Source organism: Abrus precatorius, unplaced genomic scaffold (genome assembly GCF_003935025.1).
Source record: "Abrus precatorius isolate BTA unplaced genomic scaffold, Abrus_2018 Scaffold2, whole genome shotgun sequence".
Taxonomy (NCBI): domain Eukaryota; kingdom Viridiplantae; phylum Streptophyta; class Magnoliopsida; order Fabales; family Fabaceae; genus Abrus; species Abrus precatorius.
In genome coordinates this window covers 38,954,564-38,970,911 of record NW_020874362.1, presented here as the reverse complement: position 1 = coordinate 38,970,911, position 16,348 = coordinate 38,954,564, and the positions used below count along the sequence as shown (strand labels likewise).

The following is a 16,348-nucleotide window of genomic DNA, read 5'->3' as shown; positions in this document are numbered from 1 at the left end:
AAATTTGTGGCTTCTTGATACTTTTGCAAGTGTGGGCATGCCATCGCCTCCCATGGCTGGCTCCAATTCCAGGACAACCAATAATATTTTTACTTGTTCTTAGATAGAGACACTTTAGATATCAAGCAAATACTCTGTTTAAGAGTCTTCAGAATATTAGATTAGCATTGGATCAAATGGAGGTTAATAAGGTAAAGAGTTTTACTAAATCTTATTATTACGTTACATCATGATATCTATACAAACCTTTCTTAATAGGAATTAACACTACTGAATTTTGTATATTGCAGTTTTTGTGGACACCATATGTGGATGATAAAATTTATGCAATAACTCCAGATGAAGTGAGCATGAACAACAAGTGTGGTCAACTGTTAGTCCTCTTATATATTTTGAAGTTATAGAGTGACATGTAACCGACTGTGTGATGCGTCAATTTGGATATGCTCAGGCTATTCCTCTTCAACCCCAACAACTTGAAGGAGTCTATAACAGAGACCCATGTGAAGCAAAAGAACCAAAGGATTAGACAGTCATACATCATGAGTGGGTGACAATGTGAGAGCATGACATGAACGTATTTTAGAAGGAGTCAAGCCTCATAATTTCTATTCTTCTAATGAATATTGGGCATGGTACACATTGTATGCAATGGATTAGCTATGGTTATCCCCACAGATGCAAGACCTAGCACCTCAACAACAATTGTTGACTATGGAGCCATTATTTTCTGAGCATGATGACATTTCTATGGATGCATCACCTGTCCATCCACAAGATATTCCATCAGCTTCTGTACAACCAAATCAAGAGTATTATTGGTCACCTGAAAGGAATGAGTGACAACCTTTTTAATGGGATAAACAATCACCACAACCACAACAAGAACGTATGTTTACAGGTAGGGTAGATGTTGGATGTGGTGGAACAAGTAGGCAGGCAAGAGGTCGAAGGTCAGTTGATTGCAGTAGTACCAGTGGATTTTCTCATGGATTTATTTTAACATATGATTTTGTGATAGATTCAGTTTCACCTTCCCAAAGCAATCTGGCTCCAAACTTTGAGGTTAATTACCCATACGAACAACAAGTTTATGCAAGTTAGGAGCCTTGAATCTTAGCAAGAAATTTGCAGCAATGTGCTTAATACAATACATGTGGAATGCTCTTGGAGGTTCTCACTGGCCATTGCTTCTTCTTATTGCTGCTATAATTGACTCATGACAATCAGAAATTATGTCAACACCATCGTTGGTAACAATATATTTTCATAAATTTTCTAGGAAAAAACTCCAACCATCTGTTGTCTCACTCTCAACAATAGCAAATGCAATTGCAATATATTCTGATTTTCATCTTGTGCAACAACCACTAATAAAACTCCCTTGTATTTTCCATATAAATGAGTCCCATCAACCTGCACAAGTGGCTTGCAATCTTGAAATGCTCTAATGCAATGACCAAAACTCCAAAACACTTGTCGTAGTATTTGAACATTGGAAACCATTTCACCATTGCGATAATCCTCTGTAGCATCTAATTTCACAATAGATCCTCGAACAGCATCACACATTGCTATGCACCATTGCGGCAAAGCTTCAAATGAGGCTTCCCACTGACCAAATACTTTTTCAATTGCCTTTTGTTTGGCCAACCAAGTTTTTCGATAACTTATCATGTATCCAAATCGAGACTGGATTTCCCCAATTACTACTTTGATTTTAAAAGAAGGATCAAATTTTACCATTAGCTTTATACATTCTGCAATTGTGTCTGTATCTAACTTTCTGTGATCTTGAGAAATGATTCCAACAGTACAAGTGTGTGGACCATTATATTTTTGGATTTTCCAAAAATACCCATTCTTCCTGAAACTAGCTCAAAAAAGCCAACTGCAATCTAAGCCATATCTTACACATTTGCAATAAAAAGTATTTGGTTCTGACTCTAACACTTTGTAGTCCACTCCTTTTGATATACTGTAATGCTTTACTGTTTTTATAACAACTTCTTTGTCATTGAATTGTCTTCCAACATACAGTTCATCATCTATCTCTGTGTTACCTACTAATAGCGAACATAAATTAATTAACAAAACTAAAATTAATCTCACCAATATAATTACAAAATTCACATACCTAAGTTTGCATATTCTGGAAACTCAGAAGCATTCATAGCATCAAGATCTAATTCACGCATGAAGGGTGGCTCGCCAAAAGGATGTTGCCCACCCATATGGGGCTCCTGTTCATCAGCATCATCATCAAGATCCTCATCGCTTTCCTCATCTCCTTCAAAGTCATAGTCATCACTTTCACTATTGTTCTCTAGTAGCATGACAAATTCTTCTTGAACCTCATTACTTTTGAAAATAACATACAACTCAATCGTACCACTTGAATGATGACTTTGTTGGTGTATCTGAAACATTTGTTGAACGTCATCATCGTTGGTTATTGGAATCGAATGATATTGCATAAAACTGCCAAATATCAACACTGGACATCAATACATAACACTTTCCACTATTTTTGGAAACGAAACTTCATGAACATATTGACAAAGCCAACACTTTAAATCTTCAAATGCTACATTATATAGAATATACACACATGTTGGTTTTTCGCATGCAAATGACTTACCTTTACTCGTATTTGGTATAATCTCACCGTTAAAATAAATTATAACAAACACACTCATTTTTTCTTTTCATAAACACATAAGCTTCACACACACTCTCTAAGAACTTCAAATGGTTGTAGGGACGAATTGCAATGAATGAAAATTCTAGTATTTATAGCCTCAGCAAATCAAAATCGCCAATGACATTTTATAACATTTTTTTGAAAATTTACATTGGTCAAAGGTCGTCATTTGCGAGTTTAAAAAAGTGAATACTTTTCCAACAATATAAATCGCCACTGGTGATTTTTACCAGTCATATTTACTTTTATAATAAAGTAAACTCGCCAATGGCGACTTTACTTTATCAAATTTTGTCTTTTTGTGCTGTAAAATTGCCATTGATATTTTTATATACACCATATTTATGTAATTTTGTAAAAAATAGCATATTTTTGTAATTTTATTTTAGAAAAACCATAATGAAAAAAATGACCCTATAAATTCACCATACAAAAAAATAATAGTATGAACGATACATTTTTTTGTCGGGTGTAAGCAGGTGCAAGTCTTCTAGCAAATCAAATCAATTCATTCATACTAATAATAAAATAATGGATTAATCAATCCAGTCATTTGTTATTATTAAAATGTTTAAAATGATTCATGTAAATAAAATTTTATGTTTTAAAAAAAACTTAATGTAAAATTATTATAAAAAATTATAAACATATGATACTTTATACTTACAAAATTCATGAATTTAGAAATAATTTGTGAACTTAGTAAAAACTAATCAATGTTTACAAATTTAAATAAGACCCGTATTATTATTGATTGAAAAACTAAGTAAAAATGTATTGCAGAATGTTGAATTTATAAAATGTGAATGATAATGTTATCTGGTCTAGGGACATAGAAATTGGAAAGTGTCGCTTTACTCAACAAACATGCCATTGTTCTTGCTAACAAGAAGCCGGTACACTAGTGTACCATACATGAGACTATTCGTGTGAAAATACTGAAGTAAAGAATGATGGGATGGGCCAGTTTCACAGTATCCATCACATCATTAATAGAAGCACATGATTGAAGTCAAAATGCCATATAATATAGTAGTATTGTAACACTCATATTTTTTTTATTTATTAATTTTGTATTTTGTGATGATTGTTAATGTATGTTGTTTGAAATTAAGAGAATTTTAGGTGTGTGAATTGCAGGATCTCTCGCTGTAGTGAGATGTGTCTAGCTGTAGCCAGAGAAGTCATCCATAATCAGACTCTCTGAAGCTATAACGATGATTCTCTCGTTGTAGCGATAAGCTCTCGTTGTAGCGATGATTCTCTTGTTTTTCACCTGTAAATAGGATTTCTTGTGATATTTAAGAAAAACCCAGGCTTTTGAACAAGATCCCTCTTAAACCTTTTACTTATTTTTCACCTTTAAATAGGTTTTTTTGTGATTATATTTTCTTGTGCTTTTCATCTCTAACCATTGCAGCATGCAAGATTGCATGTTTTCAAGTAGAAATTGGAAGATTTGATCTACTTAGTAATCATCTTGCAATTAAATTTAAATGCTTGATTAATGATTCAGCAAGTCCATTTTGAGTATGCACATGTGCTACAGGATACTCAATATCAATTCCAATAGACATACAATATTCATTAAAAGCTCAAGATGTAAATTCACCAGCATTATCAATGCATTTTTTTTTCTTAATTGGATAATCAGGAAAATGAGCTTCTAAAGAAATTATGTATGCATGTTATATTGCAAACGCCAGGTTGCAAGTTAACAACAAATAAACACGTGACCATATATTTGACACATCAATTAAAATCATAAAATATCTAAATAGTCCACATGATGGGTGTATTGGTTCACAAGTATCACTTTGTATACGTTCTAAAAATATGATAGATTTATTTTCAATTTTAGCTGGTGATGGTTGACTAATTAATTTTCCTTGGGAACAAGGAACACATGAGAAATTATTAGATTGAAGAATGTGTTTGCTCTTAAATAAATGTCCACATGAATTTTCAATTATTTTTTGTATCATGATTGATTCAGGATAGCCTAACCGTTCATGCCAAATAAATAAATTATCATCATTTATAAACTTCTGGTTTGCAATAACGTGTGCTTCAATTATATTTACATATGTGTAATATAAATCAAAAGAAAAAGAAGATAATTTTTCTAACACACATTTTTTATTTGATATAATTTTTGTTATATACATTATTCTTCTTTTCCTTTATTTGTTGTTTCAATATGGTTTTCATTTTTGTGGATATCTTTGAAACTTAATAAGTTTTTATGAGACTTAGTGGAGTATAATGCATGATCTCTCGCTGTAGTGAGATGTGTTTAGCTGTAGCGAGAGAAGTTGTTCATAATCAGACTCTTTGAAGCCCACTCACTGTAGCGATGATTCTCTCGTTTTAGCTACGATGAAAATCAGAAAAGGAAAAATATGTCTACTTTTTCCTCTGCAGCAAGAAAAGAGCTAGTTGTATCGAGAAGCTCTCGCTGTAGCGAGAAACAGCTCGTTGTAGCAAGAATGTCGCGAGCTGAGGGTTTAGGGTTTACGATTTATTTAAAGATTTTCAAGTTGAGAAACTTGGATTATAATCCAAGTTACTATCCCTCTTCATTTCCTCTAACCTCTCTCCTCCTTTTATTCAAAAAATCCTTAAAAATCCCCAATCTTTCTCCGATCCAAGCTTGGAAATTCACTTTTCTTACTCTATGGTAAGTTCTTAAAGCTTGGTTCTCTAATCCCTTGGTTATTTTCTTGTTTTTCGCCTCTAAATAGGATTTCTTGTGATATTTAGGAAGAACCTAGGCTTTTAAACAAGATCCCTTTACTAAACTTCGCTTTCAAGGTAGGGGAGGTCTATCTTATTACTAAAAACTTGTTATATTTGTATTCATGAAAGGGTTTGTAGTGTGATGCATGATTGTGAAGATATGTTGGATTGAAACATGTTTTCATGTGTTTGATAATGTGAATGATATCTATTGAGCATATTTATTTGCATGTATGTGTTGGATTCAATTTTGGGGTGACCAACCTTCGACAATGTTTGATTGGTATGTGATATAGATAATGAACTTGAATAAAAGAAAGAGAGGAAAGGGTGAACAAAATATTAAGATAGAAATGTCAAGTTAGGTTTTGATGAGAAATATGAAAAAAGAAATGAATTGAGAAGGAAAAAATGGAACGGGAAAGGAAATGATAAGAACAAGTGTGGATAGTTCAAAGATACACTAAGAGTGTAAAAGATAGAGGCGATATGAGAAATTTTAGAGAAATGAAGGTGGTAGTTTCTCTTCTTGATTTGCGCATAACAACTAAGAGTAAGAGCACTGATCAATTGGATTTTTATAACTTTATTTTCTCTCATTCCTAGCTCATTAATCCTCTTTTGTGCCTAATTAGTTTGAATTTGATCATTTATGATATTTGAATTTTATTTGGGCTTTATTTAATTTTTTCAGCATTAGGCAAATTCTGATACTGTTTTGGTCTCTGGGCCATATCTTGAGTTGTAGAACTCATTTCATTATGATTATTAGTTTGTAGGAAAACTGAGAGAAAGGCGCACAATTCCTATGTAGAGGTCAGAAACCAATTCTGATGATAAGAAGCTGAATCTGGGTCTGGAAAAATCCAGAATGCTGCACTAGTAGTTTCTGACATTGGTGCAGTATTTGGGCCATATCTCATTCTATAGATGTCTGTTTAAGCCAATTCCAGTTGCGTTTTGAAGCTAACATCCAAGGCTACAATTTATCTTCATTTTAGAAATCGAAATGGAAAGATCTTCATTGCCAAAAATACCACGTAATATCTTCTCAAATTCATCAAGATACTGAGCAGAATTTCAAGCACAACTTTCCCTCCAGAATTCGAATTTGAACAAATAAGGAGTCTAGAGACAACTATTAAGAAGAAGATTAATGTAATTGAATAATTATTAATTAGGTTTTACGTTTTGACCCTTGAGAGCCTGTATTTAAATGAGGACAACAATTTTGAATGACGGCAAGTAAGTTTTGAGTTTTTCAGTTTTTAGGTTAGATTAGGTTTATGTTTTAGGATTTTTGTTTTCTTCTTCTTTTCTTTTGTTTACCTTTTGTTTTCCTCCATTAATGGAGGCTTAGACTTTCATCTAGTCCAAGGATTGAAAAAGGGCTAAGACACTCTTGAGGATCGGCTTCGCAATTTATTCAACAACAAATTCGGTTTCATCTCTTCCTTCTTTCTCCTTTTGCTAATTATGATTTCAAATTGAAGTTCTTCGTTTGGATTGATAATTGTGTAGTTGTTTGATTACATATTATTCGGTTAATATCTGTAATTAATGACATTGGTGAATTAAATTAACACAAATCGATTAGGTTCTAGAGGTTTCTGAACTTTGAGCGAATTGTGTGTTAATCGAATGCATGAGGGTTCTCGTGTGAATGCTTAATTTGAATTGAGGTTTCATTTGAATTTAATGCTAATCACTAATTTGTTGGTTGATGCATCTTTATGGAATCCGGTGATAGAGTGGTCATAGTTCTTCTAAATTCTTGGATTAGAGTTTTAAATTCTTGTTAACTTTTCATTCTAATTAGTGCTATTTCATAAATCAAACCCCCTCTAAATTCATAATCATATAACATTATCATCATTGGGAGACGACTCGGATTGCACCTCTTACTACATTAGTTTTATGCAATTCAATTTTTATTAATTTGTCCGAGTGCGACACTTGCGATCAAGCACCGCAAGTCTCACATTTATTTCTTGACTTAAACTCCTGACCATGCTTTTGTTAAAAAAGGTCAGGTTGACACACATTGTATCTGTGTAGCTGCGGCTATCCAGCAACTATCTATACTAAGGAAGACCTCAAGGACTCTCAAGGGTAGTCAAAGTGTGAAATGAAAACTCTGAGTATTAGTAGAAAGGAAATGTAATAAAATAAATAATTAATAATTGTTGCATGTATATGAATATGATTTTGTGGCATGGTTGATTGTTGTATTGTCTTTGCTCTTATTGTGTGACTTAATTGTGGATGTATGCTTGGTAATGAGAATAGAGACTCATCCTTACATAACTTTTCAGGAAACCAGGATGACAATGCCTAGAGAGAGAGAGAGAGAGAGTAAGACTTATAGATAGTTCTGTACAATGTAGGTTAAATTATATATTTAATGAATATAAGAGAAGTTGTCATTTTAAGTTTGTTGTGCACGTGGATGATATACCTACGAATATTATTATGATGAAAATGGAATTATACTATAGTATGCCTTCAGATTTTCTTGTAATGATACGATCCACCATACCCTATCTATGTACCTTTATCAAGGCACGATTAGAACTCTGTCAGCTGTGATATACATGTTCACTTATCACGATTATGACTTTCTTAGAAGACTGACTTGAGTCACCTTTGAGCAAATTTCGGGTGTGGAAGCCACTACAGACTTCAAAGATCTCTATATTGGATCAGATGATGATCTTGATCTAGGTAGAAAGATGGCATAGAGACTATTAGTATCATTTTTAGTGTCTTGGTTGATAGACTGCTCATTAGGACTTGTTATATTTTGTATTTTGTAAATGATATAGATGAGTCCTAATGAATTTTGATTTATATCTTGCTAATGTCAACCTCATGTAGACTCATTAGAACAATGTATATTAATGTTATTTCACATCTCCTTTTTAAATTTGTCTATTTCCATTACTTGTCGTTTAAATATTTATGAGTTGAGTAAAGCATTGTGAAATGTTTTGAAATTTCCACATATTATATTTGACTCGCAAATGAGTTTCATTAAATTTTTCTTTATTAACTCCAAAATTATTTTCTTATTAATTAAGGATGTTACAAGAATACCAGCATACATTTTTTTTAATTTGTATAAATTTATATAGAATGAACATTTTAAAATATGAGCTGTAAACAGTATAAGAATATGCTTTTTTATTTTTATTCCTTTTTATCCTCTTAGGACATTCTTTAGGCTGTATATTCTATATATATTGTAATCATTGAACACAAAAATATATGAGAAAGTTTTCACCTTTATTCTTTTCTCTGTTTATGTTTTATGGTATTAGAGCTTCTAAGGTTTCATGGCCACAAATAATCTAGATTCTTCAGGTGCTAAGGGTAACACGCCTCCTTCTCCACCTCTTTTGTTTATTGATCCAAGCCAAAATTCATCTAATCCCTATCATATTCACTCTAGTGAAAGTCCCTCCTTTGTGATTGTCACTCCTGCTCTTTCTACAAACAACTACCAGTCATGGTCTAGGTCTGTTTATATGACCATCATTTCCAAAAACAAGATAGGTTTCTCATAGGATCCATCCCTAAACCCTTAACCATTGATCTTCTATATCCTTATTGGGACTGATGCAACACTCTTCTCATGTCTTGACTTTTGAATTCGCTATCACCCTCTATTGTTCAAAGCGTCATTTTCTTTGAAAATGCTGTTGATATCTAGAGTGATCTCAGGGAATGCTTCTCTCAGGGAGACTTACTTCTTGTGGCTGAGTTGTAGGAGGAAATTTACTCCCTGAAACAGGGAACCAACTTTGTTACTGATTACTACACCAACCTCAAATCCCTTTGGTAGGAACTACATAACTTTCATCCCCCGGTTCCTTGCTCTTGCTCAGTCAAAGCTTTTCACCAACAAGACTTCATCATTTGGTTTCTCAAAGGGTTCCACAAACATTTTTCCATGTTGAGATCGTAGATTCTTCTTGCCGATCCTCTTCCCTTTACAATTTGTCTCTTCTCTATGATCATTCAACATGAGAGACAACATACAGTGTCTACTTCCTTGATGTCAATCCCTTTGTCAATGTTGTCTCCGTCAAAATCCGTGGTGCTTCACTATCAAGTGGGGCCAAAACCACCATATTAAGGCAGAAGTGCGACCAATGCGGGTGCCTCAGACACACAGTCGATATTTATTATCAAAAGAATGACACCTCTGCCCCAAAATGCAACCATTGCGAACGCTTCAGACACACAATGGATGTTTGCTATGGAAAATATGGCTATCCTCCCGGTCATCCCAAGTACCCAGGCCAACCACGCCCCAACAACAAGAATCAACCTTTTGGTTCTGGAGGCACTATGAACAACGTTGCTGCTAAAGGGAATAGAACCCTAGCACATGAAAGAGATGACCACAAGGAAGCTTATGCGCATGGACTTGGGCTAAACATCATACAAGCACAATATCAACAATTGATGGCTCTTCTCTAACAAACTCTTGGATCTATTGGTGCGACCCTAGATGACAAGCCTGTTCAGGCCAACCTTTCCCCCTCTAATCTAAATTTCTTTTCTGATCCTATGTTTGGTGCCCCCTTCATTTTTTCTATTTGCACCTCACACACACACACACACACACATACTTAATACAACAAAATCACATACTGCACCATGGATTATTGACTTTGGAGTCACAAACCACATTGTTTGTTCATTGCATTATTTTCACATATATTCAAATATTAAACTTGTTAACATTAGCTTACCTAATGGCTCGATTGTTAAAGCCAAAATTTCTGGCAACGTTTATTTCTCACCCGATTTTGTGATACATATCGTGTTATATGTTCCTTATTTCACTTTCATTCTTTTGTCTATTTCAAAATTAATTTCCACATTTCAGTATGTCATAACCTTCTCTAAATATTCTTGTGAAATCCAACAAGTCAACACATCGAAGATGATCTGTTCAGCTAGACTAAAGTAGGGCTATATCATTTGGTAATTGACAAAGAATAACAACCATCTTCCAACCTACATTGCATTGCCAACAACATCAACATTATCAGCTCCAACCTTTGGCATTTTAGATTAGGACATTTGTCAGGAAACCATCTTAATATTTTACATGATCAATACCTCTTTATTTCTAAACATTTTAATGAAATGTGTGATGTTTGCTATTTAACAAAACAAAAAAAAATACCTAATTCTTTTAGTACAAATTGAGGCTCTAAATATTTGATTTAATTTACATGGATATTTGGGGACCTTTCTCTAAGACCTTGATTCATGGTCATAAATATTTTTTAACCATCCTTGATAATTATAGTCAATACACTTGGATTGTCTTGTTAAAATCAAGGCAGAAATAAAATCAAATATACAAAATTTGTGGCCTTGGTCAAAAATTAATTTGAAACCATAATCAAGTGTATCCGATCTGATAATGGGCTTGAATTTTTCCTAAGAGACTTTTTCTCTTCAAAAGGAATAATTCATTAAACAAGTTGTGTTTATACTCCTCAACAAAATAGAGGAATTGAAAGAAACATCAACATATTCTAAATGTTGCTAGGGCCCTTATGTTCTAATCAAATATTCCTGATAATTTTTTGTCCTATGCTGCCAAACATGTTGTTTTCTTAATCAATTGCATTCTCTCTCCCATTATTTTAAATAAAACACCTTTTGATCGTCTTTATAAATAGAAACTAGATTTCTCTATGCTCAAGGTTTTTTGTTGCATCTGGTTTGCATCAATAGATAATCATCATCACAAATTTTAAGCTAGATCTTGCAAAGGGGCGTATTTAGGTTTTTAAAATAATGTAAAAGGGTATGTGATACTAGATGTAAACACTAGACAAGTTTTTTATTTCCAGAAATGTCATATTTCATGAGATGCAGTTTCCTTTTTCCAAACCACCACCCTTTTCCATAAACCTATATGTTGACAGAATCTACTATATGCACCACCCTTAGCCCAAACCATTCCCACTTATCCTCATTATCCTGACTCAACATGGACGTCACACCTCCTCAAATTTATCAAATCCTTTCTCGCCTTTATCTCCTAACCTAAAAATTCCTATTTCTCCTAAACAACAACCTAGTCCTTCGACAACCTCATCTCCCTCCTTAGACGTGCCATCTCCCCATGAACAACATCCTCTATGACGATCAACCAGACCATCCACCCACCTATCTTGTTGATTACTAGTATGATCTCCTTTTCCAGAAATTTGCTCAATCATCTTCAACATGTTTATATCCGATCCAAGCCTTTCTCATTGACAATTGCATCTTTTCTTCTCATCGCCATTATCTTATGTCTTTGTCAAATCAAACCATGTAGTTACCATGAAACTGTCAAGCATCAACATTGAAGAAAAGCTATGAATTGTGAAATTGGGGCACTGATGATTCAGGATAGGAATAGGTCAGTCACTCGTCGAGGCCTATGGCCTAACCTATTTAAGGCCTAACTCAACATGTCTCTTTTATTAAGAAGGTCAAGCTTAGACTTTTGAAAAGACTTATTTAAATAAAGAAGTGAAGCTTATGCTTTAAAAAAAAAACCTTTTAGGCCTCTTAGGCCAATCCAATTAAATAATTATATTATTTTATAATTTAAATTTTTTTATTTATTTGTAACAATTTAATATAAATATAATTGTCCATAAAAATATTATATATATATATAAAATATGTAATGTATAATATAGTTTAATATTTATACTTTAATAATATAATAATTATAATTATACTATTAGAGTACTAATTAAAATTTACTGTAAAAAAATAATTAAAATTTTGTACATATTAGTATATATAACATAATTTAGTATTTACTCTATTATAATATAATAATTATAATTATATTATTAGAGTACTAAAATTAAAATTTATCATATAAAAAAACTATCAATTAAAACTTTATTTAATTTCTAAAATATCTCAATTCATTATTAGAATTCATTTTTTCTAATTCCTATTCTAGTCTTTTTAATTAAAATATATTTCAATTTCTTAACCCTAATATAATTCTTTAAAGTCATAATTGTATAAACTAAAAACAAAAGTTGTCGCCGTACCACTTTCCCTCTTTCCATCTTTTTTGTTACTGGGGATTGATATATGATATCTAAGAAGCTATTTATGTTTTTTTTTTTTGCTAAATACAATATTTAAATATAATTACTTATCATATATTTTTTATTTTATTAATAATAGGCTTTTCACCTTGCTAGCTCGTTGGTTATTAGATCATTGGCCTATTAGCTCGTTAAATTTAAATTGTTAGTATTATTTGAAAGCCTTAATGTTAAATAGGCTATTAGGGCATATCATACTTCTAAAATGGCTAGGTCAAGTCTAAAAATTTCAAGTCATAGGCTTAAGTTTATACTCTAGTTTTGTGTAGTAAGTCAGACCTATTTAATCTTAAGCCTAACTTTATTCAAATATATCTTTTTAAAAGTTTAAGCATGATCTTTTTAATAAACGAGTCGAGTTCAGTTAAACCTTAAATAGGCTAGGCCATGTGCTCGCGACAAATGACCCAGTCCATTCTCATAATAACCAACATTAAAGAGAAAGTTATAGTAAGAGATAAACTTCACATGCTTGAAAAATGGTGATATGCCCTTCCAGATCATCACAGGCCATTGTGATGACGTGAGTGACATAAAGAAGCAATGGAATTCCTACTAGTGTTAATGGAAGAAATTAATGTTAGATTTACTAAAACTATGTTTCAAGGCTCTCAATTTTAAGTTTCCTCTATGTTCTTGAAATGACAAATAGGAAACTCTTCTATTATGTGAACAAATTATAATTTGACTCATATATTGGTTTGATTGGTTAAATTGGGAGATGCTAAATTTTTCAATGGAATAAAACATCAGCAAGAGGTAATTAAAATTGGTTAAAACTAAATAAAAATTGGTATAGTAAAATAAAGCAAAATTGGTTCTTTTATTCCAATGATTTTTTCTTTACTATTAATTTGTTTAAAATTTCTTAGTCAAAAGTTCTTTTTAAATAAATAAATAAACTTAAATGCATAATATGTATATATAAATTATTTATTTAATTTTTTTTTGTAGGACATGAAATATGATATTTTTGTGCTGATTTAAAATGTTAGGTTCCTTTATTCTTTTATAAAAAAAAATTATTATATTATACAATTTTGAAAATATATTATTATTATTATTATTATTATTATTATTTTCAGTTCAATTATGATTTAACTAATGAATTAAGTTAGTGTCTTTATTATTTTAATGACCGATTTAATTTTAAAATATTGCTAACAAAAAAAATAAAGTTTTTATTTAATTTTTAATAGATGATTTAGTCTTAAATACTTTCTCAAAAATCAATAAGAATAATTTTAAACAATAGTAAAAAGGACTATATTACAAAACATTTTTAGAAATTTATTTAAATACAACTATTATTTCCTTAGAAATCGCTTGGTGTTGGGAAAATGTTAAGATATTTGAATTAAATAAAAGTGATATTTTTTTTAATGGAAAGGTTTAACATAAAGGGGAAGAGAGAGTTGATTGAAGAAGTGATAGTGAACAGCAAGGAGGAAAGAGAGTGAATGAAAGAGTGAGTAAATGGAGTCGGGTCCTCCGGCGAACGATCTGTGTTCAGTGTGTCATGGAAACTTTCACATTCCCTGCCAAGCCAATTGTTCCCACTGGTTTTGTGGTGCGTTTTCTCATTTTCATAAAAATCAATGTTTCGATTTTCAAAATACTTACAATGAACAAATTGAGAAACAGGGAATTGCATAGTGCTTGTGTGGCAGCATGGATCGGGGGTTCAACCATGCAAATGCCCTCTGTGTCGGCGTCCAATTACTCTTTTGGTTCCAAACGATGATTCCTTGAGACAACGTGACGATCCTGAAGTGGCTCAGATTCTCTCTAAGATTCACACTTACAATCGTTTCTTTGGTGGAAACCCAACGGGTCTCCTTCAGCGAATTCAAGATCTTCCTTTTCTGTTGCGAAGATTGCTTCGGGAATTCTCTGACCCTCGTAGATCCCTTCCTCTCGTTATCCGTGCTCGTGTCTATGTCGCTGTTAGTTCTTTTTTACCCTCCTTTTCCCTTCTATTTACATTCTCTTATGTTTATGTTCTTAATGTTTGAGAGACAAAGACACAACTTTTATCAAACGAAGATGCCCCTTCTTTGATCCTAGTAATCAACAACATGGGAGGTTCCGAATTCTTTTCCTTGTTTCATAATCATAGCGTAATCCTCTTTCTACAATGTTTAGCTCTTTTTTTGTGCACTAGCTTGCTCCTTGCTCTCAATTATTCATTATTTACTTTGATGATCTTTATACATATTTAGAATTTGAGGCCAATGTGCAAATCTTTGTTTCATTTGGTTTGTGTGTGACTCTTTAACAACAGCTGATTTAGGCACATGGTTTTTATTTTGCAATAAAGGAGCATTTGTTAAAACTTGTGAAAATAACTTATGGTTCACATAAGTTTTTTTTTAGTTTATATCTATAAGCTTGTAACATAACTTATCAGGATAAGCTCTTTTTAGATGTAAGTTTCATGATCAAAATTATACTATATACCCCCTTGTGATAAGAGCTTATTGAGTAAGTCTTAACTAAGGTGTTTACCCGAATACACTAATGCTCTTGATGAAAGAGTGAAATAGAGATGAACGAAATCGAAATGAAATAATGTAGTGTTTGGTTTGATAGTAATTAGTAATAAGAATGAAATAAATAGGATAGATTGAATGTTAATAAGTAAAGACTATTTTACCCTTACATCAATTAACTCATTCACACTCCATTTCACGGTGATGATAAAGCTGAAATTATTTTATGTGGGTCCCACTGAAATTTAAAAATTTCACTCATGCATTTCACTTCAACCAAACTTATGAAATGAGTTGAAATGCTGCAATTTCGTTGGTGCCTATTGCTGTTTTAGTGTAAACAAACAGCGTAAAGTATATGTTAGATGATGTCTTTTAGAGATACTACTGCAGAGCACGGGGCAGGGACAGGGATGGGGAAGTTTTCTTTTTTCTTTGCTGCTTGTGTTTTTCTTTTACATTAGGATACTTTTAAATGCCAAATTTATTGTAATTTCTTCTTTTTATCTTGATGAATTTACTCTTTTATATTAGTATATAAAGAAAAGGGTCATATAAGATATTGGTGCATCTATGAGCGTTGGTATTCACAGTCTCCTTTTATACAGATGATAATAAGTGCTATATATGTCTTCAGTCCTATTGACATCATTCCTGAAGGTAGGTGGTATAGTGCTTCTCAGATTTTTACATTTCTTTGAATGTATAATTTTAATATCTTAAGTAAGTCTTTTTGTCTTTCTTGTAGGAATATTAGGAATAGTTGGTCTCTTGGATGATCTCCTAATTGTGCTCATCTTCTTTCTGCATGTTGCTGCCCTTTATAGATCAGTACTTTACCTCCGTCATGGGGGTTCCTAAACTGAGATGATGCTCAAGTACCTGATATACCATTATGCTTTCATCTTCAAAATTGACATACTTTGTTTTGTACAATGTACATAGACCGATAGACGTTCATTTTCAAAATGTGAATTTAGTGATGGAAATTAGTAGTATACTGCAAACCGTCAATGAAAAAACTCTTAAAATTTATAAAATTTTGTGAAGCGCCTTAAAACAACTATTAAAAAACAAATTTCTCAAAACATACATGCTGCTGAGGCACCTAGTCATATTGTCATGATAAAGAATCACACGATTTGAACTTGGAAACCCAGCTGTGTATTCAATCTAAGAATATGAATAGAAAAGGGTCCACTGATAGAACACCAGCATTTCCCCTGACCCGTGAGCATTTTCACTTTTTAAGCCTTCTCTTC

At 32.4% G+C, this 16,348-nt stretch overlaps 2 protein-coding genes across 2 annotated transcripts; one reads left to right on the top strand and one right to left on the bottom strand.

The window, feature by feature from the left end:
• Window positions 1-1,278: 1,278 nt before the first annotated feature.
• LOC113860033 lies at window positions 1,279-2,336 on the bottom strand. Its single transcript, XM_027492661.1, has 3 exons — window positions 2,138-2,336; window positions 1,952-2,063; window positions 1,279-1,867 (listed from the first exon to the last, which is right to left on the bottom strand). Exons 1-3 carry the CDS (start codon window positions 2,334-2,336, stop codon window positions 1,279-1,281), a joined length of 900 nt encoding a protein of 299 aa, XP_027348462.1.
• Window positions 2,337-13,999: 11,663 nt separating this feature from the next.
• On the top strand, window positions 14,000-16,135 carry LOC113858761 (E3 ubiquitin-protein ligase RNF170-like). Its single transcript, XM_027491508.1, has 4 exons — window positions 14,000-14,164; window positions 14,239-14,540; window positions 15,695-15,746; window positions 15,835-16,135. The coding sequence occupies exons 1-4, from the start codon at window positions 14,071-14,073 to the stop codon at window positions 15,945-15,947; spliced, it is 561 nt and encodes a 186-aa protein (XP_027347309.1). The 5' UTR covers window positions 14,000-14,070; the 3' UTR covers window positions 15,948-16,135.
• The last annotated feature ends 213 nt before the right edge of the window (window positions 16,136-16,348 follow it).